The sequence below is a fragment of the Nelumbo lutea genome, chromosome 3 (genome assembly GCF_056320005.1).
Source record: "Nelumbo lutea isolate HS-2025 chromosome 3, American lotus-T2T, whole genome shotgun sequence".
Taxonomy (NCBI): Eukaryota; Viridiplantae; Streptophyta; class Magnoliopsida; order Proteales; family Nelumbonaceae; genus Nelumbo; species Nelumbo lutea.
This window is the reverse complement of record NC_142686.1, coordinates 53,782,612-53,805,810: the sequence shown is the minus strand read 5'-3', so window position 1 is coordinate 53,805,810 and position 23,199 is coordinate 53,782,612. Positions and strand designations below refer to the sequence as shown.

General features: G+C 37.1%; 1 protein-coding gene across 1 annotated transcript in view; it reads left to right on the top strand.

Annotated features, from left to right (window-relative positions):
• The window catches only part of HAP6 (ribophorin II (RPN2) family protein), a 30,822-nt gene that overhangs the window by 7,271 nt on the left and 352 nt on the right, over positions 1 to 23,199 (top strand). Inside the window, exons 10-18 of the mRNA XM_088976720.1 lie at positions 4,926 to 4,995; positions 6,685 to 6,780; positions 6,935 to 7,021; positions 7,103 to 7,251; positions 15,231 to 15,342; positions 15,424 to 15,507; positions 18,763 to 18,843; positions 18,935 to 19,159; positions 23,040 to 23,162. Of these exons, the coding sequence (XP_088832846.1) occupies positions 4,926 to 4,995; positions 6,685 to 6,780; positions 6,935 to 7,021; positions 7,103 to 7,251; positions 15,231 to 15,342; positions 15,424 to 15,507; positions 18,763 to 18,843; positions 18,935 to 19,159; positions 23,040 to 23,162 (1,027 nt within the window). The remainder of the gene's footprint in view (positions 1 to 4,925; positions 4,996 to 6,684; positions 6,781 to 6,934; positions 7,022 to 7,102; positions 7,252 to 15,230; positions 15,343 to 15,423; positions 15,508 to 18,762; positions 18,844 to 18,934; positions 19,160 to 23,039; positions 23,163 to 23,199) is intronic.

Genomic DNA, 23,199 nt, shown 5'->3' with positions numbered 1-23,199 from the left:
ATATAAATTGTAAGTTCATCACAATACTCCTCTCCTTATTTGAGAAAATCCTTGAATTCCTTTCTTCCCACAATGTCCAACAAACAACAGCCCTTATGCACCTCTACATGGCCCTTCCTCTTGTCAAATGCCACCTAAAAAAGGATGAAGGAAATAGAGTTTGCACAGACAGGGGGGGTTCCATTTCCTCCCAAAAAGAGAGAAAACCTATTCGCATATTGTTTTTGGCAAAAAGGCAAGCAACTAAAAGGTGATAACCAGTCTCCCCATCAGCTTTGTAGAGAATGCACCAGTGCGGGGATAAGCAAATCTTGGGTCTTTTTCTTTGAAGCACACCACCCGTGTTGAATCTTTCCAGGAAGGCTTCCCAACAAAAACTCCCAACCCTTGGGGGAATAGGCTTACACCAAACCTCTTTTATAGGGAAGGAAGAGCCAATGGAACAGGAAGGCTGAGTTAAGCTTTGGAAAAAGGAGGCACAAGAAAAATAGCCCGAAGAGGAAGGAATCCAAATTCTGGCATCCTCCTTAGAAAGGTAAGAAAACATTTTCAAGGATACCCAATAAGGTTATGGTGCTGTCCATATTTGTATCCCTTGGAGCCCTTCTCAAACCTAAATTCCACCCAAACCCAGAACTGGAGGTAGAAGGGACAATGAAGGAGGAAATAGGCATATTTTTTAGATTAGAGAGAACATACAAAGAGGGGAATTGGTCCTTTAGAGGGATATTCCCCACCCAAGTTTGTTTCCAAAACTTTATAAGGTTGCCTGAATTTAGATCATACTTGATTAGAGGGGAGAAAACTGGAAGCAAGTCACAAATGGCTTTCCATGGTGAAGCGCTTGTAGTTCTTGCCAGAATTCTAGGATCCCAGCCATTGTTTTCAAGCCCATGAATGCTAGCCACTATCCTAGCCCATAGCTTCTCCTTCTCTAAAGGGAACCTCCATAACCACTTTCCCAGCAAAGTTGTATTCCTTAACCTAATATCCCATATCCCAAGACCTCCTAACTTATTGCTTCTAGTCACCACCTCCCAACTCACTATATGATCCCTTCTCTCCTCTCCTAGTTCCCAAAGAAAGTCTCTCATCATCTTTTTTGGCCTATTGGACACCTTTGCTGAAGCCTTGAACATAGACAAGAAATAAATGGGCAAATTGGCTAGGGTAGCCCTAATAAGGGTGACCCTACCCCCAAGAGACAAATGATTCTTCTTCCAAGAGGCAAGTCTTTTCTCAAATCTTTCCACTACCAGATTCCAAAAGTTGCCTTTCTTAGGATTATCTCTTAGGGGTAAGCCTAGGTAATTTAGGGGCCACCTTGAGACAGAGCAGCCTAGCAATTCTGCACACTCCCTAGCCTCCCTCTCCTCCAAGTTCACACCCACCATGCAACTCTTCTCAAAATTCACCTTAAGGTTGGACATCCGTTCAAAGAGTTGTATCACCAGTTTCAAATTTCTAATCCATCTTGATTCCCCTCCTTCACAAAATAGGGTTGTATCATCTGCAAATTGTAGATGAGTAAGTGGAACCCCTTCCCTTCCTAGTCTCCACCCTCTTATCAAGTCTCTCGAGTTAGCTTTCTGTATCAATCTTCCTAAAACATCTGCCACCAGGGTAAACAAGAAGGGGGAGAGAGGGTCTCCTTGTCTTATTCCCCTTAAAGCTGGAAATAAGTCCACCACTATCCCATTTACTAACACAGAGTAGTGGCAGTTCCTAACACATCCCATGACCCACTTGCACCATCTTTCCCAGAACCCGAAATTTACCATCACTTCCTTAAGAAAAGCCCAATCAACCAAGTCATAAGCCTTTTCTAAGTCCAACTTACAAACCACTCCCTTCTTCCTACCCTTCTTAAAATTCTCCATACTTTCATTTGCAATGAGAATCTGATCGGTTATTTGCCTCCCCTTCACAAAGGATCCTTGGTTTGGTGCAATAGTGGTAGGCAATACTATCTTTAGTCTTAGAGACAACACCTTTGCGATTATCTTATGCAAACTATTAACCAAGCTGATAGGTCTGAAATCTTTTGGGTGTAAGGCATCATTCTTCTTTGGGACCAGACTCCAGAGCAATGAAAGTGGAGTTCAACCCAAGATTAATCACTCCCCTCCTATAAAACTCATCAAACACTAGCATTAAATCCTTTCCCAATATTTCCTAGCAATCCTGATAGAAGGCCATTGTGAATCTCTCTGGTCCCGAAGCTTTTGTTCCCTCCATGAAGAAAACAACTTCCTTTATCTCCTCCACTTCAAACCTCCTTTCCAGCTTCTCTGTTCTCAACCCCAATACTTGGCCAATCCAAACTTTCCAGCCAAACCCTCTCACCTGAAGGTCTCCTAAAGATGGACTTAAAGTGATCTATAAATGCCCATGCTATCTCCTCCGGGTGGGTGAGGACTAAGCCCTCAGCTTCAAACCTAGAAATAGAATTCTTCCTCCTCCTCCCATTTGCTACTGCATGAAAATAACTTGTATTTCTGTCTCCCTCCTTCAACCATTTACAACGAGGTTTTTGTCTCCAACTAATCTCCTCCTTGAGCACACAATCCTCTAGCTGCCTCCTCAGTCTCCCTCGTTGTACCTTTTCTTCTTCTCCAAAATCTCCTCTTTCTTCTTTCAAATCTAGGGCCTCTATTTGATCCATCAATGTACTCTTTCTTTCCTCAATTCTACCAAACCCCAATAGATTCCATTCTTTGATCTTTGCTTTCAAGAATGAAACCTAATACCTTCCCATTCCACTGAAGGGTGACACTGTTCCCACCATTCTCTAGCCCTCTTTGTGAATCTCGGGTGATGTAGCCACATATTTTCAAATCTGAATGGGGTAGGCCCATCTCTTCCCCTTTCCTCGTAGATCACAATGTGCCAATGATCGGAAGCCTTGGGAGTGCTCTAGAGGATAAATTGCCCCAATGTATTTCCCAGTCTTTGGAGAAAAGAAACCTATCGGATTTGGAACAAAGTGGGTTCGACTGAAGATTAGACCAAGTGAAAGTCTTATGGGATAAAGGAATCTCCTTAAGTTCAAAGGCATCCACAAATAGGTTGAAATTCCTCAGACTTGTAGTAACACTTTGATTGGGATTGTTAGTCTCCTTTGTAAATCTAACCACATCGAAGTCCCCTCCCACACACCATGGTCCATCCCACAAGCCCCTAACATCACTCAATTCCTCCCATAACTCTATCCTTTCCCTATTAATTCCTCCATCTCCATCAACACATCCTCCTTCCACAGTGTCATAATCCCTCCAGAGGATCCCCAGGATGGAGCAGCCACCCAGCTAATCCCCCTTTGTCCTCCATACACTTCTTGCCCATCTGCTATCAAAATTCATTTTCTTGGATTCCTGAATAAGCACTACATTCGGATTGAATTTCCTAATCACTTCTTTAATTGTAGCTCTCTTGCACTCTCCAATCCCCTTATATTCCAGCTAAGAATCCTCATGAAATCTCTTTTTTTTGCTCCCTTCCTTCACCCCCTCCCCCCTATTTTAACCCTTTCCTTCTCTCACCCTTGACACTAAATTGCTTATCTCCTTCTACATCCCTTTTCAGTCTCTCAACCTCACTTAGCTTTCTTTTCTTGGTCTTACTCCCCTCCTTTTTCTTTTGCAAGAATGCTTTTAGGTCATTCAGGTCCTTTAGTTTACATCCCAATTTACCCACAAATTCTGCAACAGAATCTTCTCTGTTGGACTCCTCTAAATTTTCCTTCACCTCCCTCCTACTCTTCCCTTCATTCCTCACTCCCAACACATTATCTTTTTCCTTTTCTAACCCAGGAACCACACTCCTCTGCAATTCATTTTTTTCCACTTCTCCCATTATCCTTTCAATAATTTCCCAAACCAGCTTATTCCTATTCACTTCCCCCCATTAACCTTTAATATCCTTCATCCCCTTCTCCATGGGTGTACTTCCTGCTAGAGTGGCTTTGCAAACACTGGCTGTCAGATCGGGGCCGAGACAGGAATTTGGAACAAAAGACATTGAGCATTCATCAGTAACAAAAAATGACCACTTGGTTACCTGGGTTTGGGCGAGAAGGTGGAGACTGGAGAGGAGTGAGGACTGATGTTAGCAATTTCCTTTCCCTGTTCAGAGAACTGATCCCTATCCGTTTCCTTGGGGTGGTGAGAAGCCAATCCTGTCACACGGCCAGCACTGTGATCACTCTCTATACCCTGCTGCTGCTCCCTGTCCAGCAACTTCCTGCTCTGCCTCAAGTTGTCCCAATTCATTCCCCTTATAGTACATTGCACATCTTGGTACAACAGAGAGGGGTTACTCCTTTTTGCCCCCCCATCTGCCTGGCCTTGCTCTGTCTTATTTTCCTCCCCTTACATTCCATTTGACCATCTTGTCTTGTTGCTCTCCTTCCTCTTGCAGCTGAAACCACCTTCCTAGATTGTTGTTTTGCATAGGATCTTCATCACACACCGGGATAGCTTGGCAACTCTATATCCAAGCTTTATGCCCCTTCTCTCTCTTTCTCTTTTGCTCTCCACAAAGGCACATTTAGCTGAAAAAGATCCTTGGTTTTTCACATTTCAACTTATCATGGCATTATTACAATATTATTACAATTATCTCCATTATTGAAACTGTGCTTTGTTTGATTTTTGGAATGGGTCATATAAAACTATCTTCCAAAGGTCACGTTATGCTTGCATATTATATGCTTCAATGAGTTAACTTTGACTTTCTATACCTCTGTAGTCTCTTATACCAACCGCTTAATGTTCAGAGTAATTCTTAGTTTTTTAACTATGATCTTCTTGAATATAATCTAAATAAAAACTTAAGTCATTGAAACACTATCAAACAAATGGTTATTAATTTCTATATTCTCTACTTGACTAAAAATTGATCGAGAAATTTCCTTTATGGTACAGTGCCGCTATTCCACTGATTTTATCACTTCCAGCTACTGTTCTTTCATTGACTCGGAAGGACCAGCTGAAGGTGTGCACTTTTGCCCTTAAGTGTTTGTTTATGAGGTTTTCATTTCCATTACAACTTGTACAATATTGTTATTGAGACTTTATGAAGAAATTTCATTATATTTGTTTGGTTACCTTGATATTTTGATTTAATGTTGAAAAGATATACAAGACTGCAATTATTCTAGCTATGTTTTATGGAACAGAATGTTTAGGAACACCCCCCCCCCCAAAAAAAAAAATAAATAAATAAATAAAAAAATAACATACAGAGTGACCATGGTTGAGATGAAGATACCTATTAGAGTATTATATTAGTGGCAGGGAATCATCAGTCATTAGTCATATACTAGTCTGATCAGAGTTCTGCTTGGTTTCTCCTTATTTTCTCTTTGATTTAAGCAAGAACTAAGTCACAATGTCAAAATGGCTGAGTGGCCAGACTCTGCATGTTGAAAGCTTTTAAATTTTAATAAAGGGAAAACCAACAAAGACATGGATTGAGGCAGGGCTTCTATGGACTGGATATTTGTCCAACATTATGGATGGACCAGGTCCACTCCAATCCGATAAATATTTTGGACTGGACTGGTACAATTCAATGTCTTATTGGACTGTCCAACCTGTTCAATTTTTTTTTAATTCAGATTGCGTCCAACCCAAACCTGGTCCATTGACACCTCTACTCTTATCTTCTGTCAATGGATCCAATATTGGTTCAACCGAACTCAGTCCAATATAAATCCATTACAGATGGGTCGGGTCCAATCCAATCTAATAAATACTTTAGACCATTAAGTCTGGATGGTCCAATTCAATGTCTTATTGGACCGTCCAACCTGTTCAAATTGGTTTTGATTTGGATGGGGTCCAACCCAAACCCGGTCCATTGACACCCCTAGATTGAGGTAGTGAGCAAGAATTCTTAACTATTTCAGTGTAATTTCACTAGATTGAATTGGATGGTGACATACAATTAGATTAGTTGTGCCAGCAAGGCAGTAAGAACTCATTGGGACAAGGCTCGGTGATAATGTTGAATCATTTTATATCATTTTGAATCTTTGGGCTGAAAGCTTTGTTTTGGAGGATACCTTTTCCTGTCTTACTTTAACAACTTATTGGGACAAGGCTCAGTGATAATGTTGAATCATTTTTTATCATTTTGTAGTTTGTACATTTGGGCTGAAAGCTTGTTTTTAGAGGATACCTTCCTGTCTTTCTTCAGTCTTATATCAATGATATCTTTTTTTTTTTTCATTTTAAAAACAGTCATTTCTTCATCTTTAAACTCCTTTCACCTATATCCAAAAAGAAAAAGAAAGAAAAGGGTTTTCACTGATGTATCCTCCTTTTTAATCTCTTTATTAATAAAAGTTTCTGTTATTTATCCCCAAAAGATGAACTGACCAGAATGAAGAACTGAACCATTTGATTACAATGTCTCACATTTTACATGTTGATTTCTAAGCATGGTATTCTAGTTATGTAGATTTTTGAGACCTTTTTTTTGTTATCTTGAATTTATCAAAAAAATTGTTATCTTGATTCTCTCTCTCTCTCTCTCTCTCTCTCTCTCTCTTTTCTCTTTACATGTAAAGAGAAACAAAAGAATTAAGTATCAGTGTTTGCTTTGACTTGATTGAGATAAATTCTTCTACTTCAGTTTCATCTTAACATGTTTTTGGTTTATCTATTTTGTACTTGTCAGGTTAAGGTCAATACTGTGCTGGGGTCCACATCGCCGCCTCTAACAGTAAAACTTGTGCAATTGGGTTCAAGAGATACCTCTCTTGTTGAGAACCAGGTGCAACATTACCTATCTTTTCTGTGTTTTCTGTTAGTGCATGCAGTTTGCAATGCTTGTCCTAGCTACATATGCATTAGTGTTGATTCTTGAATTATATGATACCCCATTAACTTTCATCTGTGATGGTGTTTATGGCTTCTGTTCAATGCAGGAACTCAAGTTTGACCCTGAAAGCTCAGTCTATTCCTTTGTCTTGCCAAAGACTGTTGATGTGGGAAAATATATATGCATTTTTGAGGTAACTTTTCATTGTCATTTGGGAGCTGATCTTTGCTTGGCCTTGATCCTTGGAACTATATATACATCGTAAATGTTGCAGGTTGTGCTTCATGATCCTGAGCATGATAAAATTTATGCTACTGGAGGCCAGTCTCAAGCACCAATATTTGTTACAGGATTAATTAGAATTGACAATGCAGAAATTGCTGTCCTGGATGGTGATCTTGGAAGCATAGAGACCAAGCAAAAGTAAGGCTTTTGTTTTGTAAACTAAAATTTATCCTAGAACTGCATATGTAGATGCTCTATGCCTTAAAAGGTCTTGCATTTTCATTGTTCTCATAGGAAACATGTTACATTATTAAGTAGAGACTGTATAAATTATGAGATTGACATCAAGATTTTTATAGTGCTTAGAAGTCTAGTTACTGTTATATGTTTCTAAATGATGTGATTTTTGTGATTGCTTGGTACTGCCTTAACTGGGGAAGATGATACAAAGTGACAGGCATGTTTCTTTGAAGTTATGAATCTGTTGGATTTCGTCTGCTTAGATGCAGGCTTCATGTCTAGAGGACTGCTCAGATTGTATGATGAAACTTTTGTCCATGTTGTCTGGGCAAAGCATGCTTTCATCAACTAAGCTGGAAAAATGATTGAAGCTTAAAAAATATTCCAATGTACTGAGATATTGGTGTGTGTTCTTAGATATTAAGTGTGTGGTTTTAATTTCCTAATTGATTGATGCATGCATGGAAGCAAGGAAATAATCTATGGAGAAAGAAATCAGTTTTTTCTCAATTTGTCATTCAATGGAAGTTTCATAATTTTTGGGTTACTTGAATTTCGGCACTTTTAATTTGTTAGGAACTGGGTTAAATGTCAATTTTCTAAAAAAAATACCTTTCTTAGTAAAAACAAAAAATCACTATTTTGGTAATTTGCAGACTTTCTATTTATAGTAACTCCTATAATTAGTATTTATGGTCAAATCATAATTTATTATTTTTAGTGATTCTGGTTTCTTTACAATAAGATAGTTTTAGTAGGATTAGAAAGTAAGTATTGTTAGAGTTATTTTAGGAGTTAAGAGTCCTTTTTTTTTATAATTGAAATAATTTTATTAATCAGCAATAGACAATAGTACAAAGTCCCCAAGGAAAGGCACGAGTTGCAACCTCTCCGGGCTAGTTAAGTACAGATTTCCAAATTAATAACAACTTACATAGAATTAACAGATCTACTAACCCATTTTACCTCAACTCTCATATTGCTGGTTAACCACTTTACTTTTTTGATGAGATCTTTGTAGCCCCAAATGGTGGTATCCAAGTTTAGGAGCCACTTGTTACCACCTGAGAGTCCCCTTCAACTAGGAGATGCTCCACCCCAAGCCGGTTGGCGATCTGAATTCCTTGTACTGCAGCAAGGATTTCTGCCCTTGTGGAATCCCCCACTCCCACCGGTCTTGAGAATAGGGAAATTATGTTGCTGTCCTTATTTCTTAGGATACCCCCTATACCTGAAGGCCCGGGGTTGCCTTGGCTGCTTCCATCAAAGTTCAGCTTGATGACACCTTCCAAAGGCGGAATCCATTCTGACAGAATTCTATCATTCTTTGTTGAAGTGTTAGCTATTACTAGCCAATTCCTCCACAAGTCATCAAAGGAGAAGTCATCAAAGATATCCACAGTTTTCAGCCAATGGATTGCTCTTGTTAGGATACAATCCTTCATTTCATCTAACCCGCTTTCCTTCTCTAAGAAAATTCTTGCATTCCTTTCCTCCCAAAGAGTCCAAAGAGTGGCTGCCCTGACACATTTCCACATGATCTTACCTCTTCTAGTGTGCCAAGCAAAGACAGATGGGTTGAATAACAAGCTTAAATCAAAAGGCATAGACCACCTACCTCCAAATAAACAAAGGCTCCACCTCCATATAGTTGTAGCAAAGGAACAAGAGATCAACAAATGAACACAGTCCTCATTCTCGGCCTTACACAAGGAACACCAATTTGGGGAAAGACAAAGCGAGGGTCTCTTTTTCTATAAGTTTTCCAAAGTATTGATTTTCCCATAGAAGACTTCCCAACAGAATACAACAATTTTTTGGGGAATAGGTCGTGCCCAAACTTCTTTGACAGGGAATCCTTGGGAAATGGGGTTAGAACTGAGGGGTTTTAGAAAAGAAGAGCAACTAAAAGTACCTTTTGGAAGAGGAGTCCAAACCCTTTGATCAGAAGAAGTGGGGTCCAAGCAAACAGATTCTAATAAATGAATTAGCTCAATAACACAATTCGACTCACCATCCCTTAACCCTCAATGAAACCCAAAGTCCCAGTTTAAAGATAAGGGGTTTAACGGGCTCGAGAGAAAAGTTGTAATTGGCTCATGTTTGTGAAGGGAAACGGAATAGAGTGAGGGGAAACAATCTTTGAGGGGTTGAGTATTCACCCAAATATCCTCCCAGAATAGAATAACATTACCAGAACGAGAATCATACCTGATGAATCTGAGGAAGCGAGGAAGAATACCATGTATAGCCTTCCAAGGTGTAGTAAGGGTAGCTTGGCGGGATATCCCGGAATCCCAACCATTTCCTGTACAACCATGAATGCTTGCCACCACCTCATGCCATAATCTCTCTCTTTCTCGGGGCCATCTCCATAGCTACTTCTCTAGAAGGGCTACATTCTTTAGCACTATGTTCCCTATCCCTAAACCCCCATCTTCCTTTGGTTTGTTAACTATCTCCCATCTGATCAAGTGATCCTTTTTCACCTCTCCTGGTTCCTATAGAAAGTCCCTCATTCTCCTCTCCAGTTTCTTAGCCTCCCTTGGAGGAATCCTGAACACTGAAAGGAAGTAGGTTGGAAGGTTGGCAAGTGTAGCCTTAATTAAAGTCGGCCTACCCCCTATTGAAATGTAATTCTTTTTCCAAGCCGCCAAGCACTTATCAAATTTCTCCACAATACTTTCTTTAGGGTTGGCTCCTGAGGGTAGCCCTAAGTATTGCAACCTAAGCATTCTGCAATGGATTCAATCTCCCTATTCTCCAAGTTTACTCCAACCACACAACTTTTATCAAAATTTACCTTCAAGTTGGAGACCCTCTCAAAAGTACTTATTAAAATCTTAAGGTTCTCCACTTTGCTCAACTCATTCCCTTCACAGAAAATAACAATATCATAAGCAAACTGAAGGTGAGTTACTAGAATGCCTTGGGATTCTTTTGTCTGCATTTTTGTCTGCATTTGTCTCCAAGAGATCTCCTCCCTCAACAAAGTCCCCTCTAACTCCTTTTTCAATTTCCTCCTCATTTTGTCTTGCTCATCCATCATCCCTTGGGATTCTTTTGCATCTAACTCCTCAATCTGAACCAATAATCTAGCTTTTACCTCCTCTACTCTTCCAAATTGAACCTTATTCCATTCTTTTATTTTGCCTCTCAACCTTTTTAATTTTTTATGGAATCTAACCCCATCCCATTTCACTTCTCTCATCTCTTCACTCCACCATTCCTTAACCTTAGGCAAGAAGTCCGGGTGTGTCAGCCACATATTTTCAAACATGAATGGTCTAGGTCCATTACCAAGAGGTTGATGTCCTACTTCTATAGGGTAGTGATCAGAGGTTATCCTAGGTAGGGCCTTAGCCACCAAACCTCTCCAATGGCTCTCCCAACCCTCATTAAATGGGAATCTGTCAAGCTTTGAGTAGGTTGGGTTTTCTTGGAAGTTGGACCAAGTGTAGGTAGTCTGTAGTAAAGGAAGCTCCCGTAACTCACAGGAATTTATGAAGTCATTGAACTTCCTCATACTAGTTGTAATGGCCTACTTAGGATTATTTGACTCATTTGTGAATCTTATTGCATTAAAATCACCCCCAAACACCAAGGACCTTCCCACAAACCTTGAATTCCATGAAGCTCCCCCCATAACTCACTCCTCTCTCTGTGATTATTTGGACCATACACATTTTTAGCACCCAAGTAAATCCATCTTCCTCCATTCTGAATTTTGGGGATACAGTGAAGTTTCCTATTAGCTCCTCTACTGGTTCTCCGAAGTCCTCCCTCCACAAAGTTATTATTCCCCCCGAGGCTCCCCGCGACGGAGCTGAGCACCATTCAGATCTCCCTGACCCACCTTCTATCTAGTTCAGCTAATTTTGTCTCCTGCAACATCACAACATCAGGTCTTTCTCTCCTAAGTAGCTCCTTAATCGACTCCTTTTTCTGGCACTACCCAAACCCCTTACATTCTAGCTTATTATCTTCATTACCTCTCAAGAATTTAGCCCTCCAATATAGTGTTCCTTCATTTAGAACCCTTCTTTCTTTCCCCTCTACCACTGAACTCAATATCCCCTTCAATGTCCATTATTAGTCTCTCTACTTCAGACTTTTTCTTCTTTTTCCTACCCTTGTTTCCCACTGACTTCCTATTCTGCCCTTTATTTCCTAATTCTTGCCCCAATCCATTGGTTCCTACCTCTGATTCAGGGTTTTTTGGAGCCAGGTCTATCATTTCCTCCAACAGGGCACAAATCTGCTCCCAAATCCATTCTAACTCCTCTTGTTTCCTTCTAACAACCCAGCTCCCTTCTTTGATCGGACTCCATCATTATCAATCGCCACTTCCCTGCTACCAGTTGGTTGGTCTGGTTGGGATTCCAAGACATCTGTTACAGGCAGAGAACCCAAGTTAGTATCTAAAACCAAATGGACAGGCTTACCTGGAATTAGCATAGATGGTTGCATGTGGACCAGCTGCTGGGTATCAATTCTTGGAGTCAGGACTAAGCCCTTCCCCTTTTCCGGACTCAGTAGTGGAAGCGGACTAGGTACAATCAATACTTCCTCACCCTCTACAGTCAAAGAAACTTCACTTCTCTTTCCCTCTGCGTGACTCCTTAGGTAAGGCTCCAAGTTTGATTCCTGTCTCTCTGGCCTGATGTCCTGACTAGGCTGCACAAATGGGATGGACTCGTTTATTGGCCGGGATGCACTCTGCTTTACCTCTTTCAGTGTTCCCAACTCAACCTGTCTTTTGTATAGCATACCCAGTTTGGGAAAGGTCTGTTCTTCGCTGCTAAGGCTCACTCTTCTTTGCATTTTGATATTACTAGAATCTTGTGAATCCGTCTCCTCCTCTAGGAATAACAATTCAATGTTTAGGCTACCCTCTTCCAGTATATCTCTTGGCTTTTGGAGGTCGATACTTCCCAAGCTAATGGTTTCTTCCAAATCTGAATCGGAATCAGAAAGTTCTTCATCGTCTGTCAATCTTTCCGAATCAGAGTCGAAAACCTCACTGCTCTTCACACTCCTGGGGTTACGGCGATCCTATTCCTTATGCGACATCTTCTTCGAGGGTCTCCACTGTAACGAGCTGGAGACCTTCGCTGAACTGTTTGAACGAGAGAAAGAGCTCGAGGAAGATGATGGTAGACGGATTTTACTGTCTACCTGAGGAGCCAACCTTGTCACGTGCTCCTTTAAGTTGCACGCGCCCCCCTCACTCTTGGGTCTTTTAAACATAGCCCACTTAACTTTTTGGGCCAACTGGGCCCAAAATTACAATTTAGAGATGGGCCTGCTGGTTGGACTCCCGTGCATATTCCTGAGGCTACCAATGCCTCTGCCCTTCCTTCATTTGAATCATTCAAAATATTTTGTTTGGCGCCACAAGCAGCTACCTGAGCAAAGGTTCTATTGGCTGTCAAACCTTTACCTTGTGTCACACGTCTCCTAATAGTCTCCTGACCCAAATCTTTTGGACTGCCTAAAGGTAGAGTTTCCATTTCAGTGAAACTTCCTTGTCTCTTTTTTCCAACCAACTTCAAGCTGCCACGTAACTCCATTTCCTCCACCTTTTCGTCTTCCTCCTGCCTTGCCTCCCTCCAAAGGTTAGCTTCAATGGAGGACACTAACCAAACTGGTAAGAACATCATCCACAATTACAGTCACCTTCCTCGGTATATCTTCTAGTTTTACTCCACCCAGTAGAATGGCTGCACTTCGCAGATCTCCCCAGAAGACACCATCAAGGCGAGCTCCACACAGCAAAGCAATTGAGTTTGCAGTTTCTTGATTCCAGAGATGGAATGACAGCCCAACCACTCGGACAGTAACATTATCTTCCATTAAGAACACTTTCAAGTTTGAAGAAAAAGACCATTTATGGACCGAAAAGGTCCCCAGAACATCTTGGATACAACATGCTCCAACATTTACCTGGTTTTCGAGAGGGTCCAATACTGCCTTAGCAGAACCAAACGGAGTTAAGATGAAAGTGCTTCTTAGCTCCAGTTTGAGCTTCAGTAGTTCTGCAACTTTCCAGCAATCTGTCACTAATCCTCCAGCTTCGACCATTAGTGTTCTTTCCCATTTTCCCGCTGTTCCATCTGCTATCCAGGAAGGATCCCTCCTACTGTTTGCCATGGTTAAAAATTTCTTTTCTGGTACCTCTTCCTTATACATGATCTGTCTTCTAGTTTCTGGTCTTAGTTCCCTTTCATCAATTTCCGATAGTTCTTTTTTTTTCCAGTTCCCTTCTATTTAGGAATTTTGTTAGTATTCCAGCTATCTTTATCTATCCTTTGCCATTCTTCCCTTGAGGGAAGCAAACCATCTGCTTCCTTTCTTTAGAAAAATATTCAGTGAGAGATATGAATGCACCCTTTGCATTCCCCTTGTTCTCCATCACATACCTCCTACCTGACTCTGAGGACTTCTCTTTCCATTTTGTCTGTTTCCCTTTAGTTGCTGTGTCAAAGACATATTCCTTCACCCAGGCAATCATGTTTGAGCCTTCCACAAGAACCGTAGCCCTCTTCTGTTATCTTATTTTCAGTCCCATTCTTCCTTTGATCCGTATTTCTTCAAAGAGAAAATCTTTGGCCTCTACCCTCAAAGCTGACCTCCATTTTGCTTTCTCCACAAAGCCTCCTTCCACTAAGTCTCTATCCATTGCTAGCCTTACTGATGATGAGGACCTTGTGAAAATACTCCATGAACTTTTTTTCTACCTCGTGAAAATACTCCATGAAAAACTTTTTTTCTACCTCGTGAAAATCTTTGGCCTCTACTCCATGAACTATTTTCATGAAAATACTCCTTATTTGAAAATACTCCCTATTGGGTTGCCTTAGTTTTGAGGCAGATAGAATTTGTTTAGGATCAGTTTGCTAGTTGAATTGAAACCATAGTTACTAGATGGAGATTCGAGACTTAACATGTTTAATCTATAAATAAAGTCCATTGAATTTTTAGAATGGAACTAATGGAACGATAAACTTCTTTTGAAGCTACCTGCAGGTAAGAGTGTTTCCTCCTCTCTCTTTTATCTCTTAAAAGTGCAATCTTTCTTTTTTTTTCTTACTTATAAAAAAAATCATTCTTTTCTTTCTTTTCTATTCAGATCTGAATCTCTTCCTTTCATAATCCAGATCCTTTTTATCTTTCCTGTCCTGCATTAATTCTATTGGATCTGTTTGTGGTTCACCAGGAGTATTTTGCTTTGATTTGTTGTGTAAGGACACTTCTGGTGCTATCCTATTCCTTGAGGCTTGGTCTCCCCCAATTTGGGGGGGGGGGGTGAAACTTAATTTTGATGTTAACAGTTTGGGTAATCTGGGACCCTCCGGGAGTTTTCAGGGCTTATTGAACAGGGTGATTGTAAGAGCAGAATTCATAGCTGTTATTGTTGGGGTGCAAAAAGCTAAGGAAATGGGAATCACAAGGGTGATCGTGGAAGGGGATTCAAAAATAGTCATTGGCTGGTTGAAAAAAGGAGAAGGGGTATTATGTCAATTCAGAAGTGAGTTCAAGTGGTTCAAGTTGTTGTCAAGACAAGTGCAAATTCATGTAAGATGGATTAGAGGGTCCGCTAATGGGTTAGCAGATGGATTAGCTAAGCAAGGAGTTCATAGATATCATTTGTTTTGGGCTCAATGTTAACAGGGTGGTGGGATCTTATTGTTGTTAAGGGTTTCCTTTCTAACAATCTCTTGTTGTAACCTCTTTTTCTTTTAGTTTTATTAATATTCTGTGTTGCTGATAAAAAAATTGCATGCTATTTTAGAATGTTTGTCTTTGGCAAGATGAACATGCCAGCATCTCCATCTTATATGATGACTAAAATGGTCTTGACTCTTGAAACATGCTTTACACTAACATACATGAAATAAGCCAGACCAACCTATATACTTTTTTCTTTTATTCAGGCTAGATTTATCTGGAGAAACTGCAGTCTCACTGTCAGCAAACCATCTCCAGAAGTTGCAACTATCCTTTCAAATGGCCAGTCCTCTTGGCAATGTCTTTAATCCAAACCAGGTATATGCTCAATTTTCTAACTGCACCCTTAAGATTTTCCCATCCATACTGTTTTTGATTTAGAACTTTATTTGCTTGCAGGTCTTCCTCAAGTTGATACATGAGACCAACATTGAGCACATCTTTGTGGTGGGAAACACTGGAAAACAATTTCAGATAACTCTAGTTAAGTTACTTAATTAGTCTTAAATTCTTTATGGCTAGTTATGGGCTACAACTTTTTCCATTTGTTTGAAAGGAAAGCATGTATATTCATGGTAACATTTCTATTTGAAATTAAACATCAAGGTAGTAATATCTGCTTAGAGGCTTTTTTTTTTTACGTTTTGAAAAAGGTAAGCTGGTAAAGTATATTGTATTAAAGTTAAAAGTATAAATGGTCCTGTACAGACATATAAAATTTATAAAATGTTCATTAACTGGCAGCTGTTGCCTCAACTCTTAAAAATTTCAAGTCAGAGATTGGTTTTCTTAGTTTTTGACATTCCACTGATTCTGATGCTAAACTTTAAACTTTTATTTATGTGCATAATGGGACCATGTAAGACACACCAAAAGAAGAACACTGACATGGAGCTAACAAGTCCACAATGTGTAAAAGAGGGTGGTACATCTTTAGGCATTGTGGACTTAAAACTTAAAACTAAACGCAATGCCTAAAGATGTACCACCCTCTTTTACACATTGTGGACTTGTTAGCTCCATGTCAGTGTTCTTTTGGTGTGTCTTACATGGTCCCATTATGTCTATAATACATTTAAGAAGATTGATGCTTTGCTTGCTCTATATTAATTTTAAACACTGTCAAATCCAATAAAAACAAGACAAATAGAGCCTTAGAGCAAGGGGACCCACTAAGTGCTAATCATAGATGAAATGGCTAAACATATCCAAGAGGAGTTCCCATGGTGCTTGATGTTTGCTGATGACATAGTATTAATTGATGAAACTAGCAAGGGGGTTAAATATAAAATTGGATTTATGGACAACTTTATAAGAAACAAGAGGATTTTAAAATAAGTAGGACTAAAATACTCATAAAAAATGTAGGACTAAAAGTAATGTAAATTTAACAGTAATAGGAGTGCTAACCAGGATACACTTTGGACTGGAGACCAAGAGATAACTCCATGTGACCTCTTCTGCAACCTTGTTTCAATAATCATAACGAAGGAGAGATTGAGGAGGATGTCACCCATAGAATTAGAGCAGGATGGGCAAAACGGAGAGGTGTATGTGGAGTCCTATGTGATATGCAAATACCACTTAGGCTAAAAGAAATTTTCTATAAAATAGTTGTAAGGCTAGCTATGTTGTATGGAGAAGAGTGTTGGACAGTTAAGAAATAGAATGTCCAAAAAAATGAGCAGCAGAAATGCAAATGCTTAGATGGATGAGTGGTAAAACTAGGATGGACAGGGTTAGAAATGAAGTCTTACAAAGGAACCTAGGAGTAGCTCCAATAGATGATAAAATGAGAGGAAGTAGATTGAGATTGTTTAGTCGCTTGCATAAAAGACCATTTACAGCACCTACTAGAAAAGGTTCTCTTACAAGTTGAAGGGGCTAGAAGTGCCAGGGGCAGACCAAAAAGGACTTGGTGGAAGTAATAAGAAATGATTGAAGCACCCATAATTTAACAATAAATATGACACTGAACAGAATGTTGTCAAAGGCGACGCCTAGGCGACAAGGCGCCCTTGGAGGCTCGCCTTGCCCAGTCGCCTAGCAGTTTTGTGCACCGGGTTATAAAATACTTTTAGATTTTTAATTTTTTGACATTATAATTATAAAATAGACATTGTTAAACTGGAATGTTCATTTTATGTGTTTATATACTAATTTATTTTTATTATTTTCTTATTTTGTTAGGGTTTAATCAATGCAAACATTGCTAACTGTTGTATTGAACCCATGGTTCACCTCCCCCTACTTTTTTTATTTCTTTGGTTCTCAATTTCATTTTTAAATTATATTATTTAAAAAAATGGGTCCCTGAAAACACCTGTAAACAGGTATCAGGACCCCAAAGATACAATATAATACACCCGATATGGGGCATATCGTATCAAAATTTTGATCCTTGATTGATCCCTCAAAATTTTCAAAACCTGAATCTATAAGCAAGGGAAGAACTTAAAATTTTGTCTAATCAACACATTTTCTTCTTTCATGTCTTCTCATTCTTCTTCTTCTTCCACCTTTTCTTTTCTTCTTTCCTATAACAAAAGTAGGGGTTCAGCCCCTATATTTTTTGAATATTCTTTACTTTGTTCTTTTTCTTCTCATAAAATGTTGGTTTTCTAGACTTAAACATGAAATTTATACTTTTCTTATGAAAATTATGAATAATTATTAAGGAAAGATGGTTATGGAACCTAGGGAACTACCCTAGGATCTAGGGTTTTACTTAAAAAAATCCATCGCCTAGGCGACTAGGTTCCCCCCTGTCACCTGGCCTCGCCTTGGCGCCTTGAAAACTATGATGAGGAGGAAGAGCTAGGGGACCCACTATCTCCCTTTCTTTTTACTCTTATGGCAGACATCCTTATCTGTATGATCACCAAGGCTGACAGGTTGAGATAGATTCATGGTTGGAGAGTTGTGAGAGATCAAGTTTTCATCACTAACCTCCAATTCACAGATGATCTAATCATATTTTGTGAGGCGGGGAAGAGAAAGGATGTGGATGATCACCCTGCCCAAGTTTCCTCCTTCCTAGAAAGGAACCATGAAAGACCCATTGACTAAGATAGAGAAATGAGATTAATGATGTGCATGCCCAAAACCATTACAAAAGGCATGTTTCATAAGCTTTCTCCAAGTCAAGAAAGCAAATCAAACCACAACAGGTCTTCCTTTTAAATAAATTCCCAACATATCCATTGGTCATCAGTATCTGATCCAAGATCTGTCACCATTTGATAAAACCTTGAAATGAAATGACCATAAGATCAATGAGCTCCCTAAAACTGTGTCCTTGTTTGATCAATCTGAAACTGTGTCCTTACAGATTCTGAGATTTTTTGTCCACACCAGTAAACAAAACAGTGAAAGAATAAAAATTGTCATTTGCCAAAATAGAGAAAAAATAGTAGAATGGGCATTAGTCATTGAATTCCCATTAATGCATAATCATATGCATCTGGTGGTTGCTTTGAGAAGCTAGCAGTACTGAAGATTAATCATAAAAGCTAAAGAAAATTTAATTGTCTTCTAACTAGCAGCATAAAACAGTTCTGCATTGCTTTGATAAATTTCATTTGAATCTCATGATGCGAACTTTTTTGTTTATTTATTTTTTCTTATGTTGGGTTTAAACATCCTTGATAGCTCATGGTTGTGTGTGTAAAATTCAGAGTGAGTTATTCATGTGGCTATAAAATTTCAGATTTTTTAATATTTTACTTTACATTGTAGGACTTTCTCGGTCTGGTTGAGAAGTTCTACTATCTTTCAGGAAGATATGACATTCAAATTACAATTGGTGATATTGTCATGGTACTGGGCATTCTCTATCTTTGTTATGTTTTAGCCACGTATATATATTGATTGGTAGCAATAATATATTTGTTTGTCTTGATTATTGCAGGAGAACTCATTCTTAGGGGCTTTGGGCCATGTTGAGTTAGATCTACCTGAGGCACCTGAAAAGGCAGCACGCCCTCCTCCACAACCTGCTGATCTGTACATGAGATATGTGCCCAAACAGGAGATAACCCACATCTTCAGGGCACCTGAGAAGCGTCCACCAAAGGAACTCTCTCTTGCTTTCTTGGGTTTGACCCTTCTACCACTTGTTGGATTCTTAGCAGGGGTATGTACATATTTTGTTATTAGTAATTAAGCACGTGTGTTGCATGTATGATTTTTTTCATATTAATTAATTAAATTTTAGATATATCATAGTTAAGATATAAATTGAAAATTAATAAAAGTAATAATATGACTAAAAACAAACTTAAATATTTGTACTAAATGTGCACGTGCAGAAATTTTAAATAATAATAATAATAATAATAATATAATAATAATAATAATAATAATAATATTATTATTATTATTATTATTAATTAGTAATAATAAATTTTGTGTTCCATTTCTATCTTAAATAAAAATAATTTTTATTTAATATGATGATTATATAACATTAGAAATGCTTTGAAATGTTTGACAAAACTATATACATTTTTTTGTTTGTATTATTCGATTATGAAATCATGAATTTCTTTGAAAAATTGGATCATTGACCCATCATTTAGATAAAAAAATAGCTTTCTTTTCGGATTAGTTCTAAATTATATATTTCATCTACATTATATAAATATTTTTTATTTATAACACTTAATTCTTGTTTGACATAATTAATATATAATTTTTATATATTCTTTTGGGGAAAATCTATGATGCGGGAAAGATATGGTATTGGAAGAGTTTCGATCAATCAAAACCCATCCATGAATTTTCATAAATAACACTTGATTGGCTACCACGTTTAGAATTCTAGTTGATTGGTCTGAAGTTTTTGGGATGTCACATTTTTCCCATATCATAGTTGAACCCATTCTTTTGATTATTTGTACTTTTTTATTACTTTTTAAATATTTATTATTTAACTATCATATCGTCAATTAATCTATTTGACTTAAATCACTAACCAACGACCCAAAAAAAAATTAATCTATTTGACTTAAATCACTAACCAACGACCCAAAAAAAAGTTTGATTTCTAGGTTGACATTAAATTTTGTATTACATTTCCATTATTGACAAAATAGCATCGTATGTATAATATTTATTTTTGTTCAATATAATAAATGTATAATATTATAGATGTACCCAATGTTTTATTTTTTATAAATATATAGCACTATAACTTATGTACAAAATTTATTTATGTGATTCTTTATATTTTTTATTTTTAAAAATTTTATTATTTGACTATGTCATCATTTCATTTCTAGGTTGGTTTTAATTTTGGCATTCCATTTTCATCATTTATAATAAATATACAATATTAGTAACATGACCAATTCTTTTTTTTTGTATTATATATTTTATTTTTTATTATTTAATTATAGCATTATTTATTAATGCATTTGACCCCAAATGGTTGAATTGCTTACCCACCATCGAGAGGGAAGAAAATGGTTTTGTTTTCAAAATATTTATTTTATATTATTAAAATTAATGTTGTGGATTTAATCAGAAGAATTTAATAATGAGAAAAATATATCTTAAATATAGGATTTAGTAAGAGAATATACCTTAGATATGTGATTTAATGAGACAATAGGAAAATAGTTTTACTTTCAATTGGTTTTAAATTTTACATTCCATTTTCATCATTAATAAAAAAAAAAACATTTCTTATTTATCATCAATGTTTTCAACCTGTTGTTGGCTTGGTCGATTGAACCGTTCGAACCATCACCCAGTCTTGATCCTAGGTTTGGTTCAGTTGAAACTCCCCCTTTCAATTAAAAATTGTTTAACCTGGGCGGTTCAACCATTGCCTTGTTCTACTCAGTAACCAAGTTGCATGTTGTGCACTTGATTATGTGCAAACTTTTGGAAGACATAACTTTGCACTCCAATATCTTATTGGGGTTATTTATTTATTTATTTATTTTTTCGTTTTGAGTAACTTTTCAAGATCTATACATCCCAAGGGCCTTAGACGCCTTGCCTTGCTATTTTCGCAGAAAAAACCCTTTTTTGTCCCTAAATTACAATTTTAATATTTTTTGTAAATAAAAAATTAAATTTGAATTAAAAAACATAAATAATATATGTAAAACATAATTATACTATTTATTGATAAAATATGTATTTTTACACACATATAGTATTGACCTAGAGCGGTTTGACTCGTTTGACCTTGATAGCCGAGCCGGTGACCTATGATCCAAAGGCAAAAGTGGGATGACCTCCGGGTTGGTTTTTAAAACATTATTTATCATACTTATTATTGTTTAGTATGTCAAGTATATGATGTTAAAAATGTTCTCATTTTTTAATTTCTATATTTTTTGCATTTTATATATTTTTGAATTTTATTATTTAATTGTGGCAACATAGATTGGCCAATTTGACCCAAATGGTTTAAAAGTATAAGTTTTACCACCTAGATGAAAACATTATTTTTTTCCAGGTAGATATTAAAAGTATAAGTTTTTATGTTATTGAAATTATTAATTTATTATGTATGAATTTAATTATAAAATTTAATGATGAGAAAAAGATTAAAAAAAAACCTAAATATATGATTCAATGAAGGTGAATGCAAATTAACACCTTAAATGTTGGATTTAATGAGAGAATTGAATGCATTGAAAATCTTAAAATAACATATTTTCAACTCATTTAATATCAATAACCAACTACCCTATTTGCCCTCATTTTTTGTCAATAAATTTAAATATAGATTGGTAACTTTTGTCCTCAAAATTCCATAAATATTTATGTGGCTATTTGTACTTTTTTAAAATCTGAATTTAAAAACAGAAATAAATGTTACATAATACATATATTATAATATTTTTTGATAAAATATTATATCTAATACATATTATATCTAAAACATAATTATAATATTTTTTGATAAAATATATATTTTTACACACACACACACACATAGTGTTGACGGAGAGCAGTTTGATTCATTTGACCTTGATAGCCAAATCGATGACCTATGATCCAAAGGCAAAAGCGGGTCGACTTTTGGGTTATTTTTTAAAACATTGTTTATCATACTTATTATTGTTTAATATGTCAAATAAATGATGTTAAAAACGTTTTCATTTTTTTAATTTCTATATTTTTTGCATTTTATATATTTTTGAATTTTATTATTTAATTGACAAGGTGGATTGGCCCATTTGATCCAAATGGAAAGTATAAGTTTTACCACCACCTAGATTAAAACATTATTTTTTTTCCAGATAGATATTAAAAGTATAAGTTTTATGTTATTGAAATTATTAATTCATTATGTATGGATTTAATTATAAAATTTAATGACGAGAAAAAGACCAAAAAAGCCTTAAATATATGATTCAATGAAGGTGAATGCAAATTAATACCTTAAATGTTGGATTTAATGAGAGAGAATTGAATGCATTGAAAATCTTAAAATAACCTCTTTTCAACTGATTTACTATCAATAACCAACTACCCTATTTTTCCTTATTTTTTATCAATAAATTTAAATACAGAGGGGGTAAGTTTTGTCCTCTGAAAAATCCATATATATTCTTGAGGCTATTTGTACTTTTTAAAGTAGTATAGATTTGGAGGGTGCATTTATCCCACCAAGGCACTTTTGGGCATGAATAGTACCTTTAAATTCATGCAGAACATTGAGATCTCAAACATTAGTTTTCATTCTATATTTCATCACCTGAATCTGAGTTGCATGAGAATCTGCTGCGCATTTTGATTTTGTATGTGGGTGTGTTTTCATTGGATCAGAAGTGGGGCATTATTCCACAAGTGGAATTGGTTTGTCAAGTTCAAATGCTGACCTTGGTGGAGGTTGTTTATGAGCTTTAATTCATGAGAAGCTAATATAACTAACCTGTTACTAATTTATCACCAAGTAATTGCTTAGTTGTGTAGATAAAATGCCATACATTATACTACCTATTCTTCCTATGTTTGGTTCATTGGTTGATATTTTTTGTTGTGTTTGACAGCTCTTACGCCTTGGAGTGAACCTAAAGAATTTTCCTACCTCAGCAGTATCAGCTACATTCGCCACCCTTTTCCATGTTGGCATTGCAGCAGTTTTGCTCCTTTATGTGCTTTTCTGGTTGAAGGTTCTCATTCAAGCCCTAATCCTAGTAGATAAACTTC